The following is a 16,594-nucleotide window of genomic DNA, read 5'->3' as shown; positions in this document are numbered from 1 at the left end:
AACGGGAGGCGAGCTCACCACCTATCAGAGCCCATGAAAAATAAATCTGGCTTTCAGGTCACAATTCAGTCAGTGCCAAGTCAAACTGCAGTAATTGGTTGGTGTCACGTGACTGCCGCTCTGAAATCTATCTGGCAGCTCGGCACACGGAGGCCTAATTGGTGTCAGCTGAGGTTGCGGGAGTTCTACAGGAACACGCGTTCGGCTCGTTGGCCCCTTCTGCTGCCCTCTTTTTAATAGCTTATCTGATTTTTTTTCCTTCAAAATTCCACACTCTCTTCTTTTAAAAGGCTCAGTTCCACCTAAACTGTAAATCAACTACAGCTCCATATTGTGTACTCCTTTATTTTTTCTGCTTGTGGAAAATTAAATATTGGTTTGATCTTAATTCCAAGAATTTTTTTTTTGCAATCACTGTATTATAGTTGTGGTCATTGCCTAATCAGAATAAAATGGAAGAAAGTAAAGGCTGGATGCCTGTGGTTTAGGCAGCAGGGAGTCTCAGTGGAGCCCAGCACTCTACGGGAGAGAGCTGATGTATTCCTGTCGTGAGTGAACCGCCACGCTTTAGAGGAAAGCTGAGTCACACGACCACTCAGGGGTCACCTAGGCCCTATAGGAACGCTGTCAGCCAATTATCTGATAAGAGAATCCACCGGTCTTATTTGAATTCCTGTAAAACTTATTTCCCTGGGCAGCAACATACCAGGCAGTTAATGGCTCCAATTTACTCTTTAAGAACCCTCATTGATTGTTGTGGATGGAAAGTTTTAGTCTTGCCAGAATGCAAAATGGAGGTGCTCACAGTAATGACAGATACAAATGCAGGGAGGTGCTTTGTTATTACTGCTCCCATTCACAGCAGCACAAGGGGCTCCCATACTGGAAATCCTCTTTCCCAGTATATCCAAAATGCACCAGGGAGCCTTTGGAGATGACAGACCTTTCTGATAATGTGCAATTATGTGGTGCGGTCATTTATCCTTTAATGCCAACTCAGGCCAGCTAAGGGATTAACAATGAAGTCAATTTATGTACTAAATAAAATGACCACAACAAACTTTTAATTTAGCCTAATGATGAAAGAAATCACAGCCTGATAGCTCATGTAAAATTTACACTTGGATTGTTATCAACAGTTGGAACATATTTGACAAGAAAATGGATCATGTCAATTAATTATTCAGGTGGAGTCAATCGACATGAAAGCTTAACTAGTCTAAATTGGGCAAGGGTGTCTCCTTGGGGGAAAAAATGTGATGCAGAGGGGAAAATAATCCATTAAAACATTAAAAAAGGCATGCAGGAGCCTACAGAGCTGTTTGGAAAAGAGCTGTTGAATTTTTCTTGTTGTAAAAATCAAGGCACGCTAAATTAAGCGCACCACTGCTTGGGACTGTCAAACCGCCACGTGATTTTCATTGTGAGCCCAGCATGAAGTGACAAGATGTAAGCAGCTCAAAGGTCTGTAAACATCAGGATGAAAAAGTGAGAAGGAAAAAAAAATACACTTCATAAAAAACAACTAAATTGCAGGTGATGATAGTAAGTTACATTTTTTTCAGACTTGTCCGTTGATGAAAGCCAAATGAACGTTTGAGTTTATTCGTAAACATATTTAATTGTGAAGGAATGTGAGCTGGAATGAGGGAATGCTTTAAAGGTACTTGGCAGTGACAGACTGGAGCATGCCTGCTGACTGGGGGTTTCCCAAAACCAGCGCAAGCATCCTCTTGATACCCTTTTTCTTGTTGAGCTTCTGCCACATCTTAGATTTCATGAAGATAGATTTTTCTCTGTGTTGTGTTGCCTTTGACAGTAGAGAGGAGAAAGATCCCATCTGAGTTGTTCAGCCATGACCCTCCCGAGGTGGGCTTTTGTGTGGGCAGAGCCTCTATGTTACATTACAGGAAGGGTCCCACAGTGCGACGGAATGGGCTGAGCTGTGCCTATCAGTGACCATTTCAGTGTGCCCAAATGTAAGTGCATGATGTCATTTGGACCAGAGTAGTAGTGTCCTGGTACTAGAGATCCACAGTCCTGAGGGTCTGTTGCAGAGGTGCTTCTCAACTAAATAAGTAAGACAAGAGTTGGGATTTGGGAAGAAGACCAGAAACCCATGGTAGGTTTCACATGACAGATGATTAAGAATCACAAGGAGCTCCCACTGTCCCATGGGTAGTGGCATATAGACACACAACGAAGGCCAGAGAAACAGTTAGTGGAAATAAAATTCTGTTCTACAATAATAGCTAAGCTCTCAATGGGCAGATGAGTTTTATTTTTCTCTGAACTTCGAAGGGAAAAGAAGGAGTGGTAAATCTATTCAAAAAAAACCTCAGCATGACAACCAGGAGCTCCTTTGCCGTTGGCGTTTGCTGTCTTGCCTGAAGGGGAAAAAAGCAATCATATTCGTATCATTCATGTCATTAAACAAGGATCGATATTAGGACCTATCTGTTTCCAAATCTCTTGCTGAACACATAGTGCTGAGATAGCCTGGCTGCTGAATTAATAACCAAAATAAATTTTTTTTTTTTTTTGCACAATTGCAGTTCTGAAAAAGCTTCAGTAACAGGACCAGCTGCATACTGTCCCGCAGGACAGTTGTCAACATCCTCAGGGTATCACAAAGAATGATTTATTTTATGATTTTTTTTTTTAATTGATATCTTGGAGGTAGCCAGAGAGCAGTTATTTGGAGTTGTATTATTAAATAGAATACAGTTCTCCTGCTTGCTGGTGATTATTTATTTAAGTCAAACGGCAGCTTCACTGTTTTTACTCCCCAACATAGCAGAAATTAACATTCACCTGAAATACAAAATTGGTTGTGAAGCATTTTTTCCCCACAGTATGTATTGGATTTTCACATACATGTTTATTCCCAGAAGGGGTCTCATTAGACGACTAGAATATGTTTTGTTATGTTTCTCAGATGTTTCTTAGAAAGGCAAAGCTGGAGTCCGAGAGAAAAGTTGAACACTAGTCACCTGGTTTATGATGTATAATTTCGCTCTCTGACAGCCCCTGTAAATGATGGGTGGCCTTTGAGCCAGGCTCTAAATCCAGTGTAAATGCTCTGGTCTCTTCTTCCTCTCATTTTAACAGAGAGCCTTTTGCACAGTTTCAGTTTCCGCCCTGCCCTTTGTTCCCAGTATGGGACGGTAATTAACTTCATATTTCTCACCAGCCTCTCAGCTGTAATTAATATTTTATTACATCAGATTTTTATCACTAAATAGCAGTGCAGCGTGGTATTGAGCCTCACACGAAAGGGCAAGAGGGATGTATTGATGCTGGGGAGGTTTCTCATAATGAGTTACGGCTGAAAGAACACAAAACGCATTCATGGAACCCGCCTAATATTCTGAAGCAGTTTATGACAGATCTAATCTCCAAAGGATGGGGAAAGAGGAAAATTGAATTAACACGTATTGAATATTTAGTGCAGCTCGACTATTTATAATATCCTACACCTAGTTTGGAAAATGGTCAATTTTCTCCTATTTAAAATAATGACATTTGCAGATATAGTTTATTTTGAGGTTTTGGGGTGGCTGTGGATTATGAAATGTTCTGTAGAATAGATGGAACTCTTGTGAAGTTCATTATTTTAATAAAAAGATAGGCCCCATTGTAATAGTATTCATAGACATTCTATTCATGTAATAGAAGATGGTATTACAGATTTGTGTCCAAAAGTCAGATTTATCCTAGACATTTGTCTTCTCAGTTGTATCTTGAAATCACTGCCACTTCAGCCAAATTAATTTTTGCATTGGATGAATTACCCTCATCAAGAAACTTGAACATTACGATGTTGCATAAATTTGTGCCCCATCTGTAGCATAACTTTGGTTCAAACAGTATCTCTATTTTATTTTTACGATGAAGTAAGTATAAATGAATTGATATGTTAGAATTTTTACAGATTAAACATTAACTGTGTGACTATGCGATGGAATCAAATATTTTTTGATAAATTTATGACATTTTATTTACTTTTATAATTTAACCTATTTATTTTTATATGTATTTTATATTTTACCATTTTACAGGTTGTGAAAAATATTGTATTGGTAAAGATTTCAGTGCTTAAAAAACAGGAAAAGTTTGTATAATGTTGTTAGATCCTATTAATATTAAAAGAGTTCATTCATGCATGACCATGACACATAAAATCTTGACTGAGTTAAGGCTAATATGAAACTAATATTGCAATTATGCCTTTTAAATTGGGATGTCATTGAGAAAATAGTGGGTAAGATTATGAGCTACCTTTCACTAGCATACTAATTTTCAGTAAGATTCCCTATTTTATTAACAGAGCACCCAGAATGTCAGCACTACTCTCTTTTGTTGAATTGGAGGTTTGAAATGTATAACGTGCATCCATCAGAATATACTTGCCCAGTTCAGGTCATTTTGGACTATTCAAGTGCACTTCAGACAGCACATGGAAACCTCATATAGAGGAAATAGTAGCACTGATTTCCTTTTATTTTGAAGTTTGCATTTCATCTGACATGAATAAAACCAAACTAGATTTGGGTGGAAATGATTGCATTTAAAGACCCTTTCCTTCCTGTTCATGAAAGTCAGAAAACTGAGAACACTTTGATCAAGGCAGGCAGTAAGCAAGCTCCGAGCAGTGCCTCCTGGGAGCCAAGCGCATGCCAAGGAGTCCTCTAAATTGAGTCACTGCTGCTAAATTGCAGTTTACGCCACTCACCGCAATGCTCCATCTCGTTGCTGTGTACACCAAACCTGTGTGACGGTTAAATCGTGTTAGTGTCTGTGCAGCTGCTTTTGTACAGATTTTTTTTTTACCCTGTTTTTCAAGAAAGGATTTTGATAAAGGGGAAATGAAAAGAGCTGTTTGACCTTAAGGTGTTTAAATTATTAAACAGCAAATAGAGTAGAGGTCTGGATACTACTAAAGCTAATTTTTCTCGTGTTGCTCAGAGGACAAGAAAAGAGTCTTATTTTACATTCTGTGGCACTTGGCTCAGTTTTGCCCCACTGTTAATTTCACCTCTGTTTCATTCATCTCTGTGTCGGTGATAGCATATATAGTTAGGGTTGCATTGGAAATGCCAGGTTGTACCACATGCACTTAGTTGATCCACGACAAGTCCCAGCTCCAAGACTTTTTTGAGGCTTATTTCTTGACAAGAAGTTTCAGGCGTCAATATCTTTTCTGACCTTCTTGTTTTTATTAGTCTTTAATCAATCAATCAATCGTTATTTTGTTGTTGTTTGTTTTGTTTAGTGTTGTTTTGGATATTTTTTTGCAGTCATTATTATTTTGCTCACATTCACACAAACGTACATCTTCGTGGTGTCAGGGTTCAGTGTTGTAATATCCTGAAATAGGAGGGGAAAGCCTGGAATTTCATAAGAAAGCCTTTATTTCATGCCATTTAAATCCCATATAGATGGGATATTGCTCTCCTCCTATCTCACAATAAATTAGATAGCAGTCTCTTTCTTTGAGCTGAATTCAGGCTCAGGCTGCAGGCTTTACCGAGTTAATTAAACCTGTCTGGGCTCGTGCTACAGGAGACCCTAGGCCAATATAAAACCAAGTCGCTGCGTCAGTGCCATTTTGCTCAGGTGCAAATTGGCTTTGCGATGCACTTCGGCCTTTTTGCTTACAGTTTTTATGTCCACATAACAAATTGCATAGCACACATTACCATATTAGCATGCATGCTCACAGCTTGATCCTAAGTGGTGATTGGAATCACTTTCAGTGTGCTGGGTTCAGTCTGTAATATTGCTTCCCTGTATAATGTAGGTATGCATGCTGTCGAAACAGCCATAAAGATTTGTCAGAGTGCCCGTAATGCGCTCGGGTCATTCCCTTCTTGGAAAATGTTTGACGCGTTTGGGATGTGTATTTCAGTTGCACACTCGGGCGTCTGAGTGGGAGAGGAGTTCAGTGACAGGGCAGGAAGGGTGTGGTTTTAAATCCCAGGAGGACCACAGCCTGTGTGCTCTCTTTTGCAACTATAATACAAGAATGCATTGCTGCAAGCATTTAGTCAGCCTGAAGAGGGCGTCAGCAAAATTATTAATGAGCTCCATTCAGCTCTGTTTACTCTCTCAGCATTTTCCATCCGCTTGTGTTGTTTTGATGTGAATGGTCACTGAAAGTAATGCCACCTGCTCTCATACAAAGTTTATAGTAAAACCTCAGCAATGGAGCTAGGGTTGGGGTTACGCTTAGGGTTAGACTCCAAAGAAAACAACAGATTATATCATACAGGAAGCAATATACAGACCATATGATGTAGTCTATGTTGTCTACTTGGGGCAAAGGTGGAAGTTCTGTTCTGAAGTGGAGACAATGACTGCAATAGCTTCATTTTATAAGTGACGCTCTTCCACTCTCTCTCCCCCCTTCCCCGCAGTGTTTACCAGGTGGTGGTGGAGGAGGAGCGCCCACGCCGGGCAAGAAGGGCAGCAGAGATCCTTCGTTGCTACCCCGTGCCCATCCACTTCCAGAATGCCACCCTGCTCAACTCCCAGTATTACTTCACCGCCGAGTTCCCCGCCGCTGGCATCCAGGCACCTCAGCCCTTCAGTATCGGAGACAACAAGACCTACAGTGGCTACTGGAATGCCCCACTTCTGCCCCACAAGAGCTACAGCATCTATTACCAGGCAGTCAGCACGGCCAACGGGGTGGGTAACTGTGAGGACAGCTCTGTGAAAGGCTGTCAGTCACTGTAAAATCTGTTGAAAACATTGCGGTTAAGTCACTTTCCATCCATTAGATACAGCAAATTCAGCAGCGAACGTCACAAGTGGTTATCTCTTGCCTAAAACAGAGACAAAACCCCAATCTTAATGTAACCTTACTGCATTGTACCGTTAGTGAACTAATCCACCGCTTCGAATGTTCTCTAAATGAGATTTACTGTTTGAAACAATCTCTCCTCTCAGCCTTGTTTTAAGCCACTCAAAGGAGGGACCATCATTACCCTGATCGTAACCTTCAGGGCAATTAGAATCAATTGCGAGAAGTGTGGCGTTGTTGAAGACACAGAGAGTGGATACCTGACAGCACTTGTTCTCACGGGGTTACATTTTGGCTTCTCCTTAGAGTTGACTCTCTCCAGATGGGTCAAACCGAGCCCTCTCTGTACCAGTCCTGAAGACTGAATTGAAAGAAGCTTGGATGTGATTGTGAAAAGATGGATTATTTGGGTGTCACCAACTGATCAGATAATCATTCTGCTGTAGGGTCATGGTGGAAATGCTTTCTGCAATGGTGACATCATTTTGACATTGTGAAAATGGGATTCCCCCCAGATACCAGCTAGATACCCACCAAAAACTGTCAAAACTCTTTTGTAGTTACACGCTGTATTCTGACCTAGTCTTCATTCAGGCCCTATTCATTCAGGCATGACAACAAATCTGCAGAATAAAGCCTACTGTATCGTAGTGAGTATTCAAGAGTGATGTGAAGGCAGGCAATTGTTCACTGCAAAAGACCAGACCCTCCCCATGGTTTACCATTTTAGGAGCCTCCTTCAGGAGTGCAGGGGTTTGAAAATTTCCTGCTCAGCGGTACTGGACACCAGTTAGCAAACACTTTATTAACTGTCAGATTAAGTGTAAATTAGGAATATCGGTAATCTCCTCTTTTATATGCAAATTGGCCTTAATGAAAAGCACGTCCTTTCCTTTCCAAAGTGCAGTTCAAACAATTAGATTATTCACTGCGTCTAATTGGACTCGGTGGCCTGAGGGGAAGCGGAGTTCCTCCAGAAGTGCGGGGCTGAAATTAGACCCAGCGCGGGCCGTGGTCTCTCGGCTCGCCTGCCGCTGCGCAGAGAGACAGCAGCTCCCTAATGGAGCCCTTTCAGGCGAGCGAGGTGTTCCGCGCCTCTGACTCTCGCTCTAATAGGGTGCCGTGGGGGCAAGAGCACCGCGGCGCTCTCCTCTCCCCGTGTCACCGCCGCCACTTTTCCGACCTCTTTTTAAAACGGAGACGGTTTGGGCGGAATCAACGGGAAAGGTTCGGGTTCAGATCCGGCGAAACCGGGGGGGGGCTACAAAACAACAGCAGTGGCGCTCAGATCGTTAGGAGCTGGGGTCCCTGTGAGAAATCCCAATAACAAACACTGCTCAATGGTTTCCTCCTAGAGGTCTACAGACCCTAAAAGGTATCTGCAGGACTTGAGAAGTGGTACTCAGAAGATACAGAGAATAACAAGTAGTACCGGAAGTGAGATGCAGTATTGCCATATATCCAGCATGTTAAGGCAGCTTTTCATTCGTGGCTTGCAAATTGTTTGTATTGAGGACAAAACACAAAGCCAATATCCTATGGTAGTGCAACTCAATGTTTATTGATATACGTGACTACAGCACCATTTAACACACAGGCAGCAGGTCCTCCTTATCGTAATGAGCTTCACCTCTCTGGCTCTCAGTCCAGATTGACTAGAGGTTTTTTAAAAGGCCCTGTGTGCTAAAACACCATGCTCTGTCTTGCAAATGGCGAGAGAATTAGTTAGTAGAGAAATTGACATAGATTTATGTTTTTCATAATTCAAATGAAGCAGAGCAAGCGCTTGAGAGAATTGTGTGCTAGAAAACTACAGTTAGAGTGCAGGTGTGACATGAGCTGATCACTGGGAATGTGTACACTCCTTTGCAATTTTGTATTGATTGAATGAATGTTAGTTAAATTTTTGAACTGATCACAATACACAGCATAATTTTGTTGTACAATTTCTACTGTAGTTATAGGACTCCAGTGTGTAACTTCTGTTATTAATATGTTTAAATGATTATTGCTGAATATTTTAGGCTTCGTCTGCAAAATGTAAATTGCACAAATAGATATTCCAGTTTTACATTTTCATTACTTTCATTATTTATACTAAGACTTATTTATATTAATTACTGTTTTTTTATTCACACCTCTCTTGTGCCACTTGGTTTGTTTACTTCATAAATGTATTATATGAAGGATTTTTAGTGCCAGCTTTCATCACTTGGCCCTAATGAACTCAGGGGCCCACATATCGGTTTATTTCATTGCATTTCTCTTACTTTACCTGAGTCACATCACTGCATTTAACTTGAATAATTTAGTAGCTCCATATTTTAATTTGTCTTCTTTTAAATAATGCACTGCATGCACAAGTGCATTTTACTGTATTAAAGCTGCTGGGATTTAAACTAAACCCCAAGTCACCTGCTGCCTCCCAAATATGCATATTACTTTTGTTGTTTTAAGCTCTTGTTTGTTCCACATTTGTAGGATGAAAAATGCAGGCATTTCTTTGCTTGGCTCCTGCAATTCTCCTTGTTTTATGAGCAGGGTTTTTTTTTTTTTGAGAAAACGGTGGCATGGCGCTAAAGCAAGCCCGTCCGAAGGGACACAGCAGATCTCATTTCACTGGGCGCTTCCACGAATTGTTTTCCGCTTCCTCTGCGGCCGGATTGCAGGGCTCTCGTCTTCTCATCCCCTCCTTGTGCTGGCTGCCTCTGACAAGCTGAGGCACGTCTGTGCCAGGAGCGATTAGGGCCTGGGTTTCAGCGTGTGGTGCCTGTGCCAGGCCCAGACACACCACCCCGGGTTTATAATGCCCAACATGGCATTCAGAGCTATCACCGTGCTAGATATGGGGACTGGGGAATGGGGGAAGGGAGAGGATGGGGGGCTAACACTCAAGGTCGTGGAGTTTTCATTCAGTGAGAGGCCACACGCAGCATTTGAGACAGCCTTCTGTCAGCTGGCAGGTAAATGCCAGTGAAGCCGTTGATCCAAGGCATCTTACCTCAGTGCCAAGTCTATTACATTTTTCGGTCGGTGCGTTGAACAGATTGGGAGAGGAGAGGGATTTTTTTTGACTGGGAGACAGCAGATCCTAGACACCCATGACTGCATCATAAAGCTGTGTAACGTGTTGCTCCTTCCCCACGTATAAACAATGACACCTTTTTCCCCTCTCTCTTCTGTTTTTCTTTCTGTTCTATCACAGGAGACCAAAATTGATTGTGTTCGAGTGGCCACCAAAGGTAGGATTTCCTTGTGCTGCCTGGAAGCAATTTTACAGCCTATGTATCACCAAGTATTGGTTTGACAGGAATGCAAAAAAAATGCTGGACATACCTTTTCTTAACATATACACATGCTTTTTAGACACACTAATATCTGGACTAAAATTTTGTTTACTCTTTGCCTTTCAGTGTATTCATTGCAGAATGTATTTTCTCTTAGAAATTTTAGTATTTATGTAGCTTAACATGAAGCTGTTTTGCATTTGGCATTTCATTGGTGAGTATATTGACTGCACAATCGTCATTTGGTCAAATGAAAGCAGTATTCTTCACTTTTCCTGTGCTAACCCTGTGGGTCTCATTGCTTAGGGAAAGATCAGAGGGGAAATAACTGATTTTTTTTGAAAAGCTGTCTGGGAGGAATGCTGTGTCCTTGACTTCTTTTTATGTCTTGATTCAATGTCTTTTAGCCATGTCCCATTTAAAAAGAAATAAACACTAACAGCTCTGTCAGACTCTGATTAATGATAACACCCTATCATGTATGGCAAAAGTTGTGATTCAGTGCAAAACTGTTACAGCAGACCTGAAAACCATAGTGCTTTTTTATTTATTTATTTATTTTTTTAGTGTAGTGTAAATGAGTGGCATTCCTTTAGTCCATCTGATAAGCACCTGAGGTTCTTCTCGAAAGAATAATATGTTTACCTTTCAGTTCTTTTCACATGCAGATCTAATTGAAGATTGGAGATTGAAATTAATTGTACGTTTTTGAAAAGATACCCAAAGAGAGTTTAATTGGATGTACCAAGCACACACCAAGCCAATGGACCTTACATTCAAACTCTTTGCAAATGCACTGAACTGCTGTGAAACTGCTAGCATTTTAAATGTCCAAGTGGTTATCAAGGTTTATTTTCACCTCTTTCACCATAATCACCTCTTTTCTATAGAAACTGATTTAAAGGGCAAATAACAACAATAATTGTTATTGTATAATTGTAATAATTGTGACCTTGCCACAAATTACTAGGGTATATTCTGCTGTTTAGGTAAAACTCCAGGTACATAAGTCACAAATCGCACAATAACAGCCAGCAATAATCTCAATGCCATGTCACTTTTTGTGACAACTTTGCAGATTTCATGCTTGCAACTTAGCACAATGAGATTGTCCATAGAAAGTTGCAGACAGCTACAGGTGCGATTGGGGTTTGCGTCTTAACACATAAATTGAAAGTAATCTATGGCCATTGCAAGTCTTAACAAGCTTGACTAGTTACATTGAAAATAACTACATGCTCATTGAGCACAGGTCAGCCCAGACCATGCAACTGTCAATAGTATCCACTGATATTAAGTTGTCATGTCCTCACAACTAATTTGCAATACACCACAGCCTTTATATGATATAAAACAGATACATGAAGAGGTATATTTAAACAACACGTGAAGGCAGTGCATAAGCTGCCTGGTTCCTTGTTTTAGGGATTCTCAGGGTAGGAATCTATCAGGGATAACCTGACTGCAGGACTCTGGGCTGGAGGGTCAGACTGAATCCCAGTTTAGTACCATTTACCTCAATTTCTGCAGTTAAAAAGTCCATAATGTAAGCCCTGCAGTGTGAAGTCAAAGGGAAAATAGCTCAATTCAATGTTTCAATAGTAATATTACTATATTTCACACGATATCCCCAGTGCGCTGTGTGTATCCTCATGCTTAGTGTTTCTCAAGTGCTAAATACTTCACAATCAGTAAGAAAGAACTGAACAGGTTTGGCGCCGGCATAACATTAACATTTACATTGGCCGTGATAGCAAGGAGCAGGCTGTTCATGACTTCTGTGTTGCCGGTGTGTGTCTGAACTACAAAACTTCAAACGCAACAGATGAAAGTATATAGAATATATATATATATATATATTTTTTTTTTTGCAAGAAAACCCTAGTCAGTCTGGAGCTGGAGCATAGTACTTGATGGGACATGATGTTGAGGGGTGTAGTGAAGAGCCCCCCCGACCCCCGCACAATGCTGCCTTAACACAGAGCAGTCACGGTGCTGATCGGCTGCGGTGCAGCCACTCATCACTTTGCGTTGCTAACACGCTGTGGGGTAGTCACTCATCATGGAGCAGCCACATACAGGGCAGGAACTCCGCACCACAGTGGCGCTCTTCTCAGATAGCACGAATTTAATTTAGCACAGATGGTAGATAATCTATTTTCCGTAGTACATGCCATCTTCCTAATGGTGCGCAGGCTGTTCAATGCAAATGAGAGATGTTTCATTCCAAAGCATTTATTTCAGCTCCACTCTTTGCAGCTGATGTTAAATGTTTGTATTCTGTTTTGTCCAGTGTATATTTTTTAAAGTGTTTTGCATTTATCTTCAATTTTTCCACATTCATTTTTTATCAATCATAAAAAAATTGTGACTGCTTAGAACTAGTATCTGTTGAATACATCAGCAAATGTCAAAAGGCCTGCCGGTTTTTTATGACAGTCAAGGCTCCTGAGGGGCTTTTCCCCCCAACAATCCTGCCATCATTGCTATGGTAATATGGTACAGAATTGATAGTGTAACCTATTGATGAACTGTAAATACACTTGTCTTCTGGATGTCTCTAGTTTTACATGCTAGTGGATTAAATGGGTTGTATGATTGCTAAATAGGTTGTTGGCTTTCCACATACAAACACACTTTGGTAATAGGTCAGTGTGCACAGCTTCTTGATGACCAACATATTAATAAAATAACCACACTTAAGCACTTGAGCTTTGCTAATAAACTGCACATTGGTGAAAGGAGAGGTTTCAATCTTTCTTTCTTTTTGTTGCACTGTGACTAAGATGTTCCTGTGTGCTGAGTCTCCAGCTTCAGTCTAGCTTTCTCTCTCCTTTTGCATGCTGGCCTGGAACTCTTCCTTTGCCTTAGCCGCAATAATTGTGACTCAGCTCACAACACCCTACATTCGCATCGCCCCGGCGGCTGGCGACAACCAACTAACAGGTCAGACACTCAGCTGCCCGATGCTTGCCTCCTCCCATGCTATGAATATGTCTGTCCTTGTCTGTCTGTCTGTCTCTCTTGGAGCTATTGGTATATGTCTGTGTGTGTGTGTGTGTGTGTGTGTGTGTGTGTGTCTGTATCTGTGTGTGTGTGTGTGTGTGTGTGTGTGTGTGTGTGTGTGTGTGTGTGTGTGTGTGTACGTGTATTTTATAACTGTAGGGTACATGTGTGTTTGTGTCATTTCTGTAAGACTTTGGACGTGCGTGTGTCTGCATCCATGTGCCGGTGTGGTGGTCTCCTTGAGTTCAGTAGTTTAAAAGCTTAATTGCATGCTCCAATTTTGTGTTCAGAGTGTGTGACCTTTTCTTCTGTCCTGCTAATGAACTGGAGCTTGTTTTTCTCTGTGAGCGAAGTGGATATTGAGTTGTGAGGCTTTGGTTTCATGATTTCAATAATGCAGTTTAGTTTGTATTTATGAAATGTTAAGGTCAGTCAATATACAATTGTTAGTGGTGGTGTTTGGGATTTTTTATCTGCAATAACATGTTCCATAAAATCATGAGAAGGCTGCATCTTTATTCATAGCTGATATACAGTTTCTTGCAAAGAGAAGAAAAATCAATATGCGCTTCCAAAACAGCATGAAACAGAAAACCGTAACACTTAGGCATGCATGACAAAGCCATCATGCTCAACCTGCTGTCAGAAAATTACATTTACATATTTACCATAGTCTCATCAAAGCAGAGGTGAAGGCTTTGCTGGCTGTTTCTACAAAGAGCCAACTGATTTTCTTCAGTCAGCCACTGTGTTGTATGCTTCAACTTTATGCCTCAGAATATTTAGCTGAAGAAATGGATTAGGCCTTTTATCTCCTGTTTTCCTGTGTCAGGAGCACTGTAAAATATCTGAAAGAGAAGTAGAAATGGGAGAAAGGTGAGGAAGGGAGAATATTGTCAGAGCCCCCATTGTTTAAAAATATTCACTTCGCTAGCATTCATTAAAGAAAGCATAATCAGGCAAAATGTATGTTAATCAGCTGTATTGGGCATCAACATATGAAATAACTCAGGAAGTAGTGAGGTGTTTCTCTGTGGATGGATTTTGTTCCCTTTTTTCACCCAGATTTTCCAAACAAATCCATTCATGAGAAATATTTAAACAAGCAGTTGATGGCAGGCCGTGTGGCAGCATTGGGTCCTGCATTGGTTCTCTTTTATTATTACATTACATTATTGGCATTTTAGCAGGCTCTCTTATCCAGAGCGACTTACATAGGTTACACTTTTTGCATGTCACCCATTTATATAGCTGGATATTTACCAAGGCAGTTCTGGGTTAAGTATCTTGCCCAAGGGTACAACAGCGGTGCCCCAGAATCAGCAGGGAATCGAACCAGCAACCTTGTGGTTACAAGCCCTACTTTTCACCACTGTGCTACACTGCTGTCCCAGTGTAGCAGCAGTGTAGCATTTCTACTATAGGAAAAAAGTACTGCTCATTTACAGATTCACCAAATGACTTTACTGGATGCAGTAAGCCACTCCACTGATTTTTGAATATGAAGATTGCCTGACACAGTGCTTTTGTTGTTCTGAGCAAGCCCTAATGCTAAACCGGCTAATGCTTAGCGTTGATTTTTGAAGGGTTAAATGTCATATCTCCACCGTGAAATCACTTTAATTTTGGTGTTTATGAAATGACTGCTCTATTTTGTGTTTCATTCAGAACAGATAAACAGTGAAATAACTCATCTACGTGAATGATTCCCTCTCCTCCATACCCTGGACTAAATTCCTCTTTTGTTTATGTTACGGGTTTGTAAAGATGGCTTAATTCATCTCAATCTGGCTGGGGCTCCAAAGAAAGTCAGGAGAGAAGTTTTGAGCTTCCACAGCACCAACTGAATGCATTTAATGGCCTGTTTTGTCAAGTGTGATTTATCGCCTATTTTGGTTGGCTTTATGTGATATATTTGTCATTTTACTATTGGCAGTCTCATCTATAATGCTGTGCAGAGAGGGGGAAATATTAGGTGCATCATATGTTTCAGAGAATTCTCTTTGTGTTGTGAATTCAGAAAAACATCTTAGGTTTGGGCTCAGGCTTGGGTGTGCTTTTATGTTTGTTTCTTCTGCCTTTTGATCTTCTATTAAATTTTTATCCTGTCCCTGCAAGGTCATAATGTTTGACCGAGAGTCCACCCAGTAATTCCAGAATGTAGGGTACACTGAAAATGCAATCATAGGGTATGATAGTTGAATGCATATTTTTAATAGATCAGACTTTAAGACTTGTCAAGTAAATTTTCTATAGGTATTTACTAGGGCTGGGACAATATGCTTTTGTCACGCTACGATATTATCGCGATACTTTGGTGCCCATTCGACTCATATTGCGATTCTACAAGTATTACGATTCGATAGTATTGATTATTGTGATTTTTCTGGCACTATTTTTATTCGTGTCACAGTATTCAGCAGCCCAAGCGTTTAGAAGCGCCCTCTGCAGGCCTGGTGGAATTCTCGGCCACTCTTGGCTCACATTTGTAAGTGAAAGCAATACAGCAGTGCAGCGCCACTATTACGCATATGATGTCACAGAAAGTATCGATTCTGAGAAGAAGTATCGATATTTGATATCGTGCTATAAAAAATTGCGATATATCATGAATCGATTTTTTTTTTTTTAGTATTTACATGTACTTCATTTATTTTAGAGCTGGGGTTGCAGGGCAGATTCATTCTTCTACTGTTGTATTCACTTCGATTGCATGCAAATAACCAGATAGATCACCAAACTGACCTCCTATCCAAACACTGAGGTACAGCTGAGGTAGAATGAAATTATCTTTAAGGAGTTCCACCCGGCTATGTTTTTGGTGCCTTTCTGATGAGCGGCATCTACAGTACTTTAGACAACATTCACAGGTTAGCTGAGGAACTTACACAATATACATACTTGAAAACCACAGAACTTTGTTTTGTTATGGAGAACTTTTTATTGAAAAGGTTCAGCTGTAGCTCTAGGGGAGGGATAGCTGTGTCTTGGGCTTGCAAAACAGCAGATGCCCTTGTCACAGATTAAATTTCAGTGTTTAGTTAACAGCATCTTTTACCTTCAGGCTGTTTTGCAATGGAAATGCGAATGAACCGAAGGGGGAGCAATTGTACGCAAGCACAGCATCTGTCATAGCGTCCGCTGCCCACCCCAGTGACTCCCCCACACAGTACTGTGGAAACCATCTAAGACTCTGAGCCCTGCTCTTTCATATTTGAAAAGGCTGGAAAGACATGAGTTTCCTTTCTGAAACAGGAAGTGTCTTGCGGATAAATGTAAAAGTTGCAGGGCCTTTTTCGGCATCAGTTGGCGGTTGCATATCGAAATGATCCTGCAACAGTTTATTGCCTTCCATAAAGACGTGAGAAAAGCAGCTAAAAAAAGCTCCCAAAATGTTGTAAAACACATTTTTCAAGCAAAATCGTAGACTGGGAACAGGCTGTCATTTTTGTATTTGTTTTCTAATCCAATGCATTCCAATTCCGGTATTCTG

At 40.8% G+C, this 16,594-nt stretch overlaps 1 protein-coding gene across 12 annotated transcripts in view; it reads left to right on the top strand.

The window, feature by feature from the left end:
* Nucleotides 1-16,594, top strand: part of ptprma (protein tyrosine phosphatase receptor type Ma) — a 201,918-nt gene that overhangs the window by 122,483 nt on the left and 62,841 nt on the right. For 7 of the 12 annotated variants that reach the window (XM_036516754.1, XM_036516745.1, XM_036516729.1 and 4 more), the window contains exons 12-14: nt 6,420-6,693; nt 10,014-10,050; nt 12,967-13,041. In XM_036516754.1, coding sequence (XP_036372647.1) covers nt 6,420-6,693; nt 10,014-10,050; nt 12,967-13,041 — 386 coding nt within the window. The remainder of the gene's footprint in view (nt 1-6,419; nt 6,694-10,013; nt 10,051-12,966; nt 13,042-16,594) is intronic. The other 5 variants (XM_036516810.1, XM_036516791.1, XM_036516774.1 and 2 more) reach the window with 1 other exon arrangement.

The sequence above is a fragment of the Megalops cyprinoides genome, chromosome 2, assembly GCF_013368585.1.
Source record: "Megalops cyprinoides isolate fMegCyp1 chromosome 2, fMegCyp1.pri, whole genome shotgun sequence".
NCBI classification, from domain to species: Eukaryota; Metazoa; Chordata; class Actinopteri; order Elopiformes; family Megalopidae; genus Megalops; species Megalops cyprinoides.
The sequence above is the reverse complement of the archived record's forward strand: the minus strand, read 5'-3'. Positions and strand labels throughout refer to the sequence as shown.